The sequence below is a fragment of the Vombatus ursinus genome, unplaced genomic scaffold (assembly GCF_900497805.2).
Source record: "Vombatus ursinus unplaced genomic scaffold, bare-nosed wombat genome assembly UNPS02014784.1, whole genome shotgun sequence".
Lineage (NCBI taxonomy): Eukaryota > Metazoa > Chordata > Mammalia > Diprotodontia > Vombatidae > Vombatus > Vombatus ursinus.
The window spans coordinates 14,410,734-14,423,229 of record NW_020954562.1 but is presented as its reverse complement, the minus strand read 5'-3'; the positions used below and the strand labels follow the sequence as shown (position 1 = coordinate 14,423,229).

General features: G+C 37.1%; 1 protein-coding gene across 4 annotated transcripts in view; it reads right to left on the bottom strand.

The window, feature by feature from the left end:
- Positions 1-12,496, bottom strand: part of MND1 (meiotic nuclear divisions 1) — a 119,161-nt gene that overhangs the window by 95,536 nt on the left and 11,129 nt on the right. For all 4 annotated transcript variants that reach the window (XM_027866877.1, XM_027866879.1, XM_027866876.1 and 1 more), the window contains exons 2-3: positions 6,458-6,523; positions 4,431-4,488 (exon numbers count right to left, since the gene is read on the bottom strand). In XM_027866877.1, coding sequence (XP_027722678.1) covers positions 4,431-4,488; positions 6,458-6,523 — 124 coding nt within the window. The remainder of the gene's footprint in view (positions 1-4,430; positions 4,489-6,457; positions 6,524-12,496) is intronic.

Below are 12,496 nucleotides of genomic sequence, written 5' to 3'. Positions count from 1 at the left end.
CGAGGCCTGGAGTCAAAACGACCTGTTCAAATCCAGCCTCAGACACTCACTGACTGTGTCACCTGGGTAAGTCACTTAATCTCTATTTGTCTCAGTTTCCTCAATTATGAAACAGGGGATAATAATAGCCCCTACCTCATGGGACTGTTGTGAGAATCAAATGAGATGTTTATAAAGTACTAAGCAGAGTCCCTGGCACACAGTAGGTGCTATATAAATACTTGCTATTATTGTAAGGATCAAATGAGTTAAAATTTGCAAAGTGCTTTGCAAACCGTAAGTGCAACATAAATGCTAGCTATTATTAATCAGCACATAATTGAGAATATAAATTGCTCTATAAATTTTCAGAACTAAAATCAATTTGTAACAATGATTTCAGTCATCAAGCTCTCTGTATCTTCAGTTAAATTCTGTTTAATTAGGAGATACTATTGTATAATAGTGTACAGGACTTGTAATCCTGTTCATATCGACATCTTGTAGCAAGTTCAAATCAACACTTCCCAGTTCCACGACCATGCATAAGTCACTTAATATCCCATAGCCTCTGCTTCCTTAAAATTGAGACAATAAGAGCTGGAGAATCTACATCTGAGTACTGTTGGGAGGTTCACAGTAGATAAAGGAGATTTAAAAAGCACTCAAAAATCTGGCCAAGACCATTGCCTGAACAAAAGACACTACCACCTAGCTCCTACAAACCAATTCCAACAAACCCCTGAAGTCCACACTAAACTGAAAACTGATGAAGAAATTGAAAGCAAAACTGTAATAAGTGACTTTTCCCATCCCACAACAGCACAAAAAGTCAGCCAGCAGCCCACGAGCAATAGGAAATGGGGCTGTAAGCCAGCAAAATTCATGCCAGCACAACCAGCTGGTGTGGCTCTGTGTTCAGATGGGGCAAGGGTAGAAGGCTCCCCTAAGAAAGCTCCAGGATGGTCAGAAAGCCCCAGGGTGGGGACCTTAGAAGACCAGGGGAGCAGCAGGCAGCACCTGACTACAGCACTCAGACCAAGATACCCTAGGCCAGGATGTCTGGGGTCTCTAACATTCTGTCCTGAGATCCTGGAGTGAGCCCTGACAATCTAGTGCTCCTAACCTCAAAGATACAAGGAGGACGAACCCCTTGGTTCAAGGCGGAAGTTAGCTCAACAACTAGCTCTCTCAGGGAGACACTAAGTAGGGCTGAAGACCTCACCCAAAGTACAGAAAGGGGCAAAGTATGGCCTTGGTTTGGCATATAGCCTCAATTCAGGAAGCAAAGATGGAAAGGAGTAAATCAAAGAAAACATTCACCAGTATCAACAATTATTTCAAATCTAGACACTATACTCCCCCAAAAAGGAGTTAAGTCTATAACAACTTTAAGCTTAGACTCAAAGGAAAAAAGGGATTTTCTACAGGGATTATATGAATACTTAGAACAAATGAAGCAAGAGATAAAAAAATGAAATAAAATCTCTGGGAGAAAAAAATCAGAAGAATAATAAGTAACTTAGAAAAGAAAGTGGTAAATCAAGCAGGAAATGGATTCCCTGAAAACTTGAAAACAACAACAAAAAAATCAGTGACTCCATGAGACAAGAAATACTGAACAAAATCTATAGACTGAAAAAAATAGATAGAATTAAGATATTTGATATAAAAAAAATGAACTGGAAAAGATGTCAAAAAGAAAGATCATTTATGAATCAATTAACTCCCTGATTTAAAAAAAAAAAAAAAGCCTGGATACTATATTGCAAGAAATCATAAATGAAAAATATCCAGATCTATTAGGACCAGAGGGCAAAGTAAAGATAGGGAAACAAAATCTACTGATCACCTCCTGGAATGAATCCTCAAAGGAAAATTCCCAGGAATGGCATAGCCAAAATCCAGACTCCCTATGTAAAAGAAATAATACTATAAACAACCAGAAAGAAGCAATTCAAAGATCAAGGAAATCGTTAGGAATACATAAAACCTGGCAGCTTCAAATAAAAATCAGAGATCTTGGAAAACAATATTATAAAAAGCAAAAGATAGAAGATTACAACCAAGAATAATAACCAGCAAAGCTTAGTATAATCCAACAAGAGAAAAAATCAGATCTTTAATAGAATAAAGGACTTTCAAGCATTTCTAGTGAAAGAGGAACTATGAAATACAAATATAAAAGTACAGAAAAACCTAGAAAGGTAAATTTATTTGAACAATTGAAAGGAGGTATATCATGATATAGTGCTGACATTCTAGTAAGGGGCAAAGAAATAAGTGTCCTTCAGAACCTTAAATGTTTTCAGAGGATATTGAGAGAGAGAAACAAGCAAAAAGAATGGTTTGGGAAATAGATTGATTTTGGTCTGAGGGTTTTAAGAGGGGAAAGAGAAGGGTAGGTAAAAGGAATACTTTAATGTAGAAAAAAAGGAGAAATGGTTGGAACTTGCTATTTCTTATAATTGCGGTGTTTAAGAAAAGCATACAAGGGCAGCTAGGTGGCACAGTGGATAGACCTGAGTTCAAATGCAACCTCAGACCAAACACTTGACACTTACTAGCTGTGTGACCCTGGGCAAGTCATTTAACCCCAATTACCTAAAAAAAAAAAAAAAACATGGAAGAAAGGGAGGGAGTGGGCATCAGACTGTTGCATGAATTTTCTTATTGATTTGACTAGTTAATGCCAGTAAGCCAGCATGAACCAGAGGAACAGGTTTTATTACACCCAGTGTGTGAAATACCTCACTGGTAATTGATGGAGAATATATTTCATTCACTACTAGCAGTACTTATATATTACATAAAACAAACAAACAAAAGATGATTGCTTATTATAGTACAGCTGTTTTTTCTTTTTTTTTAAGTATGCTTGTTAAAGAGAATGTATATCATTAGCTACAGGAGAGAGATAAAGGATATGTCCTTTATTATAGCTAGTTTCACTAAATCAAAAAGAACTGTCAGGTTAAAGGAAAGGGACATTCCAGATTATATCATCTCCTTTTTAATTTTTTTTTTTTTTTAGCAATTAAGTCTTTTTGTACAAATTAGAAAAGGAAAGAAGGCAATGAAGGACACTAGCTTTCCAAAAGGTCCTGAAGCTCACAGAAGGGTCACACACAGCAAAATGGTGAAAACAGAACAAAATGGAGTTATATTCTCCCAAAAATTCACATTCAACAAGATGAATCTCACTCTTACCTGAGATGACAAAGGAGGGCTGAACGAACACATATAAATGCACAAACACTCACAGAGTCTTATGTAGAAATATAGAAAGCTCAATAGGGAAATAAGCAGGGATTTAAAGGGAGGATAATACTGTGGGGAAAAGGGTCACAAGTAAAACAGACATCCTGATGCTGAGGGGAAGGGGGATATACATATTTTATATATATATATATAAAGTTTCCTATAAAAATCCTCTTTTTGTGTTCTCTATCATGGAAATGTTTTTTTGGGTGTAAGACAACTAAAACACCTCAAAAATAACAGCATTCACTTTAAACAAGATATTTTAAAACATATATCTAATCAAATTACAATAGCCATATCCTTCCATAAATCAAACAGAAAGGACAGCACCAAAAAACTGCTCAAAGACAAATGCCGAGACACAGAGAGGCTAAACATATCTGTCACCGAGAGGCCTAAAGATACCACATTTCATTGAGAAGCTGAGATGTCAACTTTGAAATGGAGTTTGGAAGATATAATTCAAATGCAAAACTGGCATTTTCAAATGTTTCATCAGAATTATAGTTAATTTTACTTTGCATTTTTATAACCATCCTTAGCTCTTTTTCCCTTTGGATTCATTTTATCTTCTCTATAACAACTGTCAAAAGAAGCAGTGCTGCTGTAATGGACAGAGGCCAGCCATGGCTTCCTGAAGACCAGGGTTTAATCCTGTCTCTGATACATACTACATGTGCATAGTCCTAACACATGTCTTTGTCTCTGTGTTACAGAGGAGCTTCAGACCTACATCAGTGAAGGGTGTTCTCCACTAGGGAGATCTCCACATGAATGGAATCACAAAAATGACAACAGTCATTGCTAGGATTTGTTATTGCTTTGAGATTAGTAAAATGCTGTACGTACATTATCTAAGCTTATTGTCACAACCTTGTGAGGTAAATATTATTATTATGCTCATTTTAGATGAGTAAACTGAGTTTCAGAGAGGTCAAAAGACTTGCCCAAGATCCCATAGCTAGTAAAGGATTTAAATATAGGTCTTCCTGACTCCTACTTCAATGCCCTTTGTACTCAAAATAAAAGGAAACAAACACAATAACACAGTTGCAGAAAAGAAAAAGTCCAGTGTACCAAAAAACACAAAACAAAACAAAAACAACAACAAAAAAACAAACAAAATCTAACAGTAACTTCCTTGAATCTTTACAGTGACAAAAAATAACAGTAATGTGCATACTTACTAATTCCTTTCTCTCTGGGAGCAATCTTCTCCATATCTTTCAACTGAAATACATCTTTCTGTTTAAAAGGTGTAAGTCAAAAACACAGATTTACTCTCCACTTGATCTTTACATTTATGAATCAATCAACAAGTATTTATTAAAGACTTCACACTACGAGCCAGGTACTGAAGCTACAAGTAGAATGAAAGAAGTCATCTCTATCTATAAAGGATTTACGTTCTAGCACTGAATTCATTCTGTGATTAATTCACACGGCTGACTTCATGGATCATAGCATTAGAGCTGGGAGCGATCTCGAAGGCCATCTAGTTCATGCCCCTCATTTTTTTTTTTTATTTTTTGGTGAGGCAATCTGGTTAAGTGACTTGCCCAGGGTCACAGAGCTAGTAAGTGTCAAGTGTCTGAGGCCGCATTTGAACTCAGGTCCTCCTGACTCCAAGGCCAGAGCTCTATTCACTGTGCCATGCCCCTCATTTTAAAGATGCAGAAATAGGCCAACAGAAGATTTGACCAAAGTCACAGGGCAATAAATAGAAAAGCAAAAAAATGAATCCAAGTTAAATCAGCAAGCATTAATTAGGTGCTTACTATGTGTTAGGTACTGTGCTGGGGATGCAAAAAAGGGCAAAGACAATCCCCTGCCCTCAAGGAGCTCACATTCTAATGGAAGAAACAACAAATGATTATGTACAAACAAGACATATACAGAGTAAACTGGAAATAATCTTGGAGAGCAGAGAATAGCATTAAGGGGGGATCAGGGAAGGCTTTAGCTTCTTTCTAAAGCACCATGTTGTTTCATTGGGGCTAGAAAAAAACATGTAGGTTGAGCAAATTTCTTGAGAGGTCAAAAGATTCTTAAGAATATCTATATATTGGGGCAGCTAGGTGGTGCAGTGGATAGAGCACCAGCCTTAGAGTCAGGAGGACCTGAGTTCAAATCTGGCCTTAGACCAAATACTTGACACTTACTAGCTGTGTGACCCTGGGCAAGTCACTTAATCCCAACTGCCTCACTAAAAAGCTGCCCCCCCCCAAAAAGTATATCTATATAGTTGATACAGATGGATCATATAATCTGGATTTTTCTTTCCCTTTTGCCCTTTCAAAGACTGGCAAGGATGATCATCATTTTATTTGGTCCAAGACTATATGGGAGGATCATTACACATATGAAATGTGAGAATAAGTAATGGTGACTGAAGGAAATTAGCATAATCTCTCTTCCTCTAATCACTAAGAACTTTTAGGAATACTGAGTTATATATACTTAAAGAATGTTGGTCAAGTTAAAAATGTCAAATAAGCATATATTATCTAATCACAAAACTTCAAATAAATAAAAACAAAAAACGTTTTTCAATTGTACTAAATTATTTGTCATTTTTTTTTCCAAATAGACGTTTGAAAACAGAAGCTTCATAGTGTTCTCTGATTTGCACAGATGGTATAATTTTTTAATGGACTGAGATTTCATTTTCTGCTAATGAGAAGGCATGATTTGAATGGATCACGTCAAGAAGAAAAAAAGGCTCAGAGAAACCATAAAAATTTGCCAAATGGCACCTGCTATTCAGGAAGCTGGCCAGTTTAGTCTGAAAGACTTGGCTCCTTCCTACCTGTATGACCTTGGGAAGTCATTTAACCTCTCTGGGCAGAAGCACACTCACCTGTAAACTTACAACCTCTAAAGTCCCGCCTAGCTCTAAATCTTTGATGATCCTATATAAAAATCTGTTCTTAACACTACCAATAATTGCCTGAATTATTGCTAATAATTCCTCTCCTTTTGGGAGAGGAGGCCTTGGCAGAGAGTCCAGACCTATGATTGTCTAAAGAACTCCCAGTGTGGGAGTACAGCCTGGAGCCCTGCGAGGTCAGGCAGCTTGTCCCCGGTCATAGAGAGAAGACAGGACAGGGCTAGGTCAGCCCTCTCATGGACTATACCACTCTCCCTCTCTCTCTACCTCACCTCATATCTTGCCAACAGAAATCTATTGAAAATGTGAAGAAAATTTACTTACTGTCTCAAAAAAGATCTCCATCATACGAGTTCTCTTCTCTTCTGCACTCAAGCCTTTCTTCTTCGACTAAAGAAAGAATACATACACTTCATTTTAAAACAAGTAGCCTATTCTGAAATTTTACACATTTTCATACATATATTAATAGGTATATAGAACATCTCTCTCCTTGTCAGTTATGGTCAAGATAGGTGACCTTCCAAGTCAGTTAGTTAAGAAACATTGAATAGATAAATGCCTGTATGTGCCAGGCACTGTGCTAAGCACAGAGGGACAGACACAAAGAACGGCAAAAGACAGTCTCTGCTCTCAAGGAATTCACAGTCTACTAGGGGAGAGGACACACAAACAATGATGCACAAACATGATCTATACAGGATAAATAAGAAATAATCAATAGAAAGAAGGCACTAGAATTAAGAGGGATTAGAAAAGGCTTCCTGTGGAAGGTGGGACTTCATCTGGAATGAAGGGAAGTCAGGAGGGAGAGAATTCTAGGCATGAGGGACAGCCAGTGAAAATGCAGTCAGGAGCAGCGGAGACCATAGCAGGGGTGGGGAACTTGTGGCCTCAAGGCCACATATGGACTTCTAGGTCCTCAAGTGCAGCCCTTTGAATGAACCCAAACAAATCCCTAGAGGGTCACATACGGAAGGTGAGGGGGAGGATTATAAAGTGTAAGAAGACTGTGAAGAAGTGTGGGGGAGAAGTTTTGAACGCCATACAGAGGAAGGAGCCACTGGACTTCATTCGGTAGGGAGACGATATGGTCAGATTCTGTACTTTAGGAAGATCACTGGCAGCTTAATGGAAGATGGACTAGAATGAGGAGAGGCTTGTGGCAGGTAGAGCAGCAGGTTACTGCCACAATCCAGTTATGAAGGCCTGTACCAGGGTGGTGGCAGTGTCAGAAAAGTTGATATATTCTAGAGATGGTGCAAAGGTAAAATCAACAGGACTTGGTAACAGATTGGATACAGCGAGTGAGAAAAGTAGAAGGTAGCATTTAGGTTTCAGGACTGGATAACTGGGAGGACGGGTACTCTCAAAAATAACAGGAAAATTAAGAAATGGGGGGAATTGGTGGGCAAAGATAATGACGTTGAGCTTAAGATGTGTATGGGACATCCAGTTCCAGATGTCCAAAAGACAGAGCCAGTCTGCTATGGTCTCATCTTTTTAAGACCAATATCTGCAACAGATACACAAGGAATACTAACATGCCAATTGATTGGACTCAATGTAAGTATTTATTCAGTGAACCTAATATTTAAGCCTTTATATAACATATAAATTTCAAATACATGATGTACAATACTGTGCAGTATCTATTAACATAAATATGTCCATAGCATGGTTTGTATTGTTTTAAAAAAAGGAAATAGTTGTATTCCTCAGAGGAGAAAAAAGTTAAGAAAAAAAATCACCTCTATGATGTCTTTACTTCAAATATCTCATGGCCAGGTTTTTAATTTCCCTGGCACAGACCTTCATTCTTTCTCCATTGTAACTGAAGGAAAGCCCTGTACTGAATTGCTTTGACATACCCAAATTTCAGCCAGTTGGTTGCCATCCTAATAACTTCCTATTTGGTCTCTCTATCTCAAACCTCTTCTCATTCCAAATTCATTCTTCACAATCCAGCCAGGTAATTTTCTGTAGAATGTTGGTCTGACCATGTCACCGTCCTCCCCCCATTCAAATTTCAGGGGCTCACTACTGTTACATTAAAAATCGTATTAGTGACTCCATTTTGTCTTTATCCATCATTCTGTGAAGTGAAGTTTCAGCTGCTTATAAGTTGCCTGATTTTGGAGAAGTCACAGGTTATGCCCCCTTCTGAATGTCACCTGACTTAAAGAATGTCATAAAAGACCCCTCTTCCTTTCACCTTAGTGAAATCAGTCCCCTCCACCATCCAGAAGCCAGATGTCTCAATCCTTATAATCCCATTTTTCCTATTTTCTACTACCTCCAAATTGTTTATTAGCTGTGTAGAAACCAATGGTCAAGGTCCTTGGCTACCCAGAGACCTGGTCCTAATTTGTTTCTCTCCAGCTTGGGGAGACAAACGAGACACAAATAAGAAGGAAAGGAATCTTTGTTCCTGGTTTGCAAGAATTTATGACATTGTAAACTAATTAGAGACTAAATTTGTGACTAAAATTTCTCTACTGTGAATTTCCAAATTATGGTTTGAATGTTTCTACAAATGTTTTTGGGCACATTTTATAGAATCTGTTTTAAGGAAAAATAAGAATAAAACTCTGTGAAAGTTACATGGAAACAGCACTTAGACCTTTTATCACTCTTTCCCTGAAGAATGACAGATTTATTGTTTTAGTGCAAGGAAGGAAGGAAGGTGATTTCACTAACTAGAGAAAAAAATGGGGTTTGCAGTTTAAATTTAAGAACTACCTATTTTAAACTTTCTCTTGACTCTGAAAAGGGAGAAGCTTATTTAAATCAGAGAGCAGCTTAAAAGTAAATAAAATTTAATCAGGAAGAATATTTTGTGTTACCACTGTATTTGTTCTATAAATGATATAATAGAACTTAATTGTTTAGGAAACTAGAAGCAAAGTCATCAAAAAGTATTGGAATAGACCATGTATTTATAAGCTTTTAAGAACCCCTATGGCAACAGTCTTGCAATTAATTGGTTTTGTATAATAAAAATCTGTGCTAAATTGTAAAGGTAAAAATCAGTGAAGATTAGCTCTAGAGATAGTCTGGATATGATTGAGAAATAAAGACTTAGAGGAATTAAGCTGGGTAGGGTTAGGTTAACCCCAAAAGGAACTGAATTGACTCACTGAATGATTTTAAAGTAAAAGAAAGAAAAGTTATGGGAAGCTGCAAATGCCACCACCAAAAAAAATTTTTTTCCCCTCTCTCTGAACATTAGCTAATTGAAAACAGGCCCTGAAATTTGAAATGCTGGCAGCTGATAGCCCTTGAGAAAACCAAGATTTAAATGTTACCGTTAGTGATTATAAATCCAAATTTGATTTGGTTGAAATTTTGTTCTGAAACTAAATCATAATGTGGTCTCATTTACAGTGAGATACCTACTCCTATTAGGATAATTGTGGTAAATTAGAACCCAATGCCAAAACCTGTGTGACATTAAACAAGTTACTGCACCTCTGTTTACTTCAGTTTCCTAACCTGTAAAGGGGATGATAATAATAATAGCACCCACCTCCCAGGATTGTTGTGGGGATCACATGGTTATAAAGTGCTTAGCATAGTGCCTGGCCTTTAGCAAGCACTATACAAATGTTAACTATTGTTATTTTATTAAATGTAATTACTCCACACTGGATTACTCTATACTGGGTTTAGATGTAATTGGCACAATATAGCAAAAATGATAAAATGAATGATTTTCTATATAAGATTATCTGAAAAAGCATTCAACTGAAATGATATCACTGTACTCCTGTTTTTCCCTCCCTCCAAATTGTATATTAACTGTGTAGAAATCAATGGTCAAGATCTTTGGCTACCCTGAGCCTTGGTCCCAATTTATTTCTGCAATCGCATGCATTGCTAAATAAATCCTTGTCTGGATGTTAACTACTCCTTTTTTATTCCACCTTTACGCCTCCACGATTAAACATAAACTCTTTTGTTGGCACTTAAAGTCCATCACAACCTGGCCCCTTCTTACCTTTCCAATCCTTTTTCAACACTGTATTCTTCTTTCTGTATTACCAAGGATGGCCTCCTCCCTATTCCACACTCAGAATGCTATCTCTTCTTTCTCTGTGCCTTTGCAAGGGCAGGGTGTAGAATGCATTCCTCCCTCACCTCTCCCTCTTGGAATCTCTAAATTCATGCAAGACTCACCTCAATAGCAAAGAACTGGAAATTGAGGAGTTGCCCATCAATTGGGGAATTGCTGAACAAGCTGTGGTATATGAACGTAACGGAATACTATTGTGCTATAAAAAATGATGAGCGGGCAGATTTCAGAAAAACCTGGAAAGACTTGAATGAAATGATGCTGAGTGAAGTGAGCAGAACCAGGAGAACATTGTACACAGTAACAGCAACACTGTGCAATAACCAACTTTGATAGACTTAGCTCTTCTCAGCAATGCAATATGATCTAAGACAATTCCAAAAGACTCATGGTGGAAAATGCTATTCACATCCAAAGAAAGAACTAAGGACTCTGGATGCATATCAAAGCATACTATTTTCTCTTTTTTTCTTTCTTGTGGTTTTTCCCTTTAGTTCTGATTCTTCTTTACAATTAGTCCACATGACTAATGTGGAAATATGTTTAATATGATTGTACATGTATAGCCTATAACAGATTGCATGCTGTCTTAGGGAGAGGGGAGAGGAGGGAAGGTGAAATTTTAGAAGTGAGAATCTTGTAAAAGTAAATGCTGAAAACTAAAAATAAATAAATTTTAAAAAAAGAAAGAAAAAGACTCACCTCAAGTACCACTTCTGCATCAAAGTCTTTTCCAAAAACCCTTAGATTCAATTTGTATATAATATATACGTACATATCTTGCCTCCCACATTTAAGAATAAGCTCCTTCAGAACACTATCTTGTCTTTGTATCACCAATGCTTAACATGGGATCTGGCATATAGTGGGCAGGTAATAAGTGTCTGTTGACTGATTATAGGCCTCAGAAAAATTAACTTCAAGGACAATCATCTACATTTTTTTGGTTTGGTATTATTAATAAGTATCATTTATTGTTAGAAAATATTAGTAGGCAACAGGTCTGTCATATAGGGGCCATAAGTCTCAAGAGTCATAAACAAGATGATAAAATGTTTACAATTGCCAGGTATGGTGGTATATACCCGTAATCAGGAGAAAGAGAAGGAGGGAAGGAAGAGGGGAGAAGGAAGGAAGGAAGGAAATAAATAAATAAATAAATAGATTTTATGATTTTTAGGGGCAGGCCTGACTCAGGTTAGTCGATTTAGGTTTGATGTTGGAATTAACTGAGACACTGAAAGGTCATTCAACAGTTAACAAAAGCAGATTAGGCAGAGCCTAGAATGGATATTCAAAAAGAATACTCCAATACTTGCCAAGGGCAGACAAAGCTCTCCTCATCTCCACTTGGAAACATACCATCAGCAGGCCAGAATCTCAAAGTCTTGAGCATCCACCAAGTCTGATGGGCTTCAATTCCACATGGATGGGCCTTTTTGTGCCCTTAGGTAATTAGGAAGTCACATCAATATGGCCAAAGGCTACCAGGAAGCATAATAAGAAAGGCACAGGCTTGAGCCTTGGCCCCTGGACCAACTGAGTCCTAAGAACAGCTTAATTGATTTTCAGGAAAAAATTAGCCTAACCTATATTGGGGGAGAAATGCCTTGTAGGAAGTGGTCCTATCACATGGCCACATAACTCTTGGAGACTAACTATTAAGACACTGAGATATTATGATTTGCATCAGTGAAAGGAGTATTAACACTTAAGGAAAAATAAGTCTTTGATGTATTAAAGCATAATTAAGAATATGCAGAAAAATACAGTAAATATTAATTAACAATTTTTATTTAGAGCATCCTAAGTGCCAGGTGTTGTATTCAAGGAGCTTATATTCTATCAGGGGAGACAACATGTACATAGATACAAAATAGATATAAAATAAATACAAGGTAATTTTTTTTGGGGGGGGAGGAAGATGTTACTTTTGGGTATAGCTCTGGAGAGCAGAACAAAAAACTTCTCCCAAAGCCTTCATAAAGAAGGCTCACAATCCAGCCATTTCTACCAGATGAACTTATTAGATTCTACTCTACTATCACCATGTATCCTCATGTAACGAGAATAGAAAGGGTGGTTGGAAGCAGGTTGTGAAGGGCCTTAAATGCCAAGCAGGAATTTATGTTTAATCTACAAGGCAACAGGGAGTCAATGGAATTTAGGGAATAGGGAAGTGATGTTTGTTTGTTTTTTTTTAATGAAAATTATTTAATCAAATTTAATAAAAATTTATTAAATTATTTGATGAAATTTAATGAAAATTATTTTGATTATAAAATCAC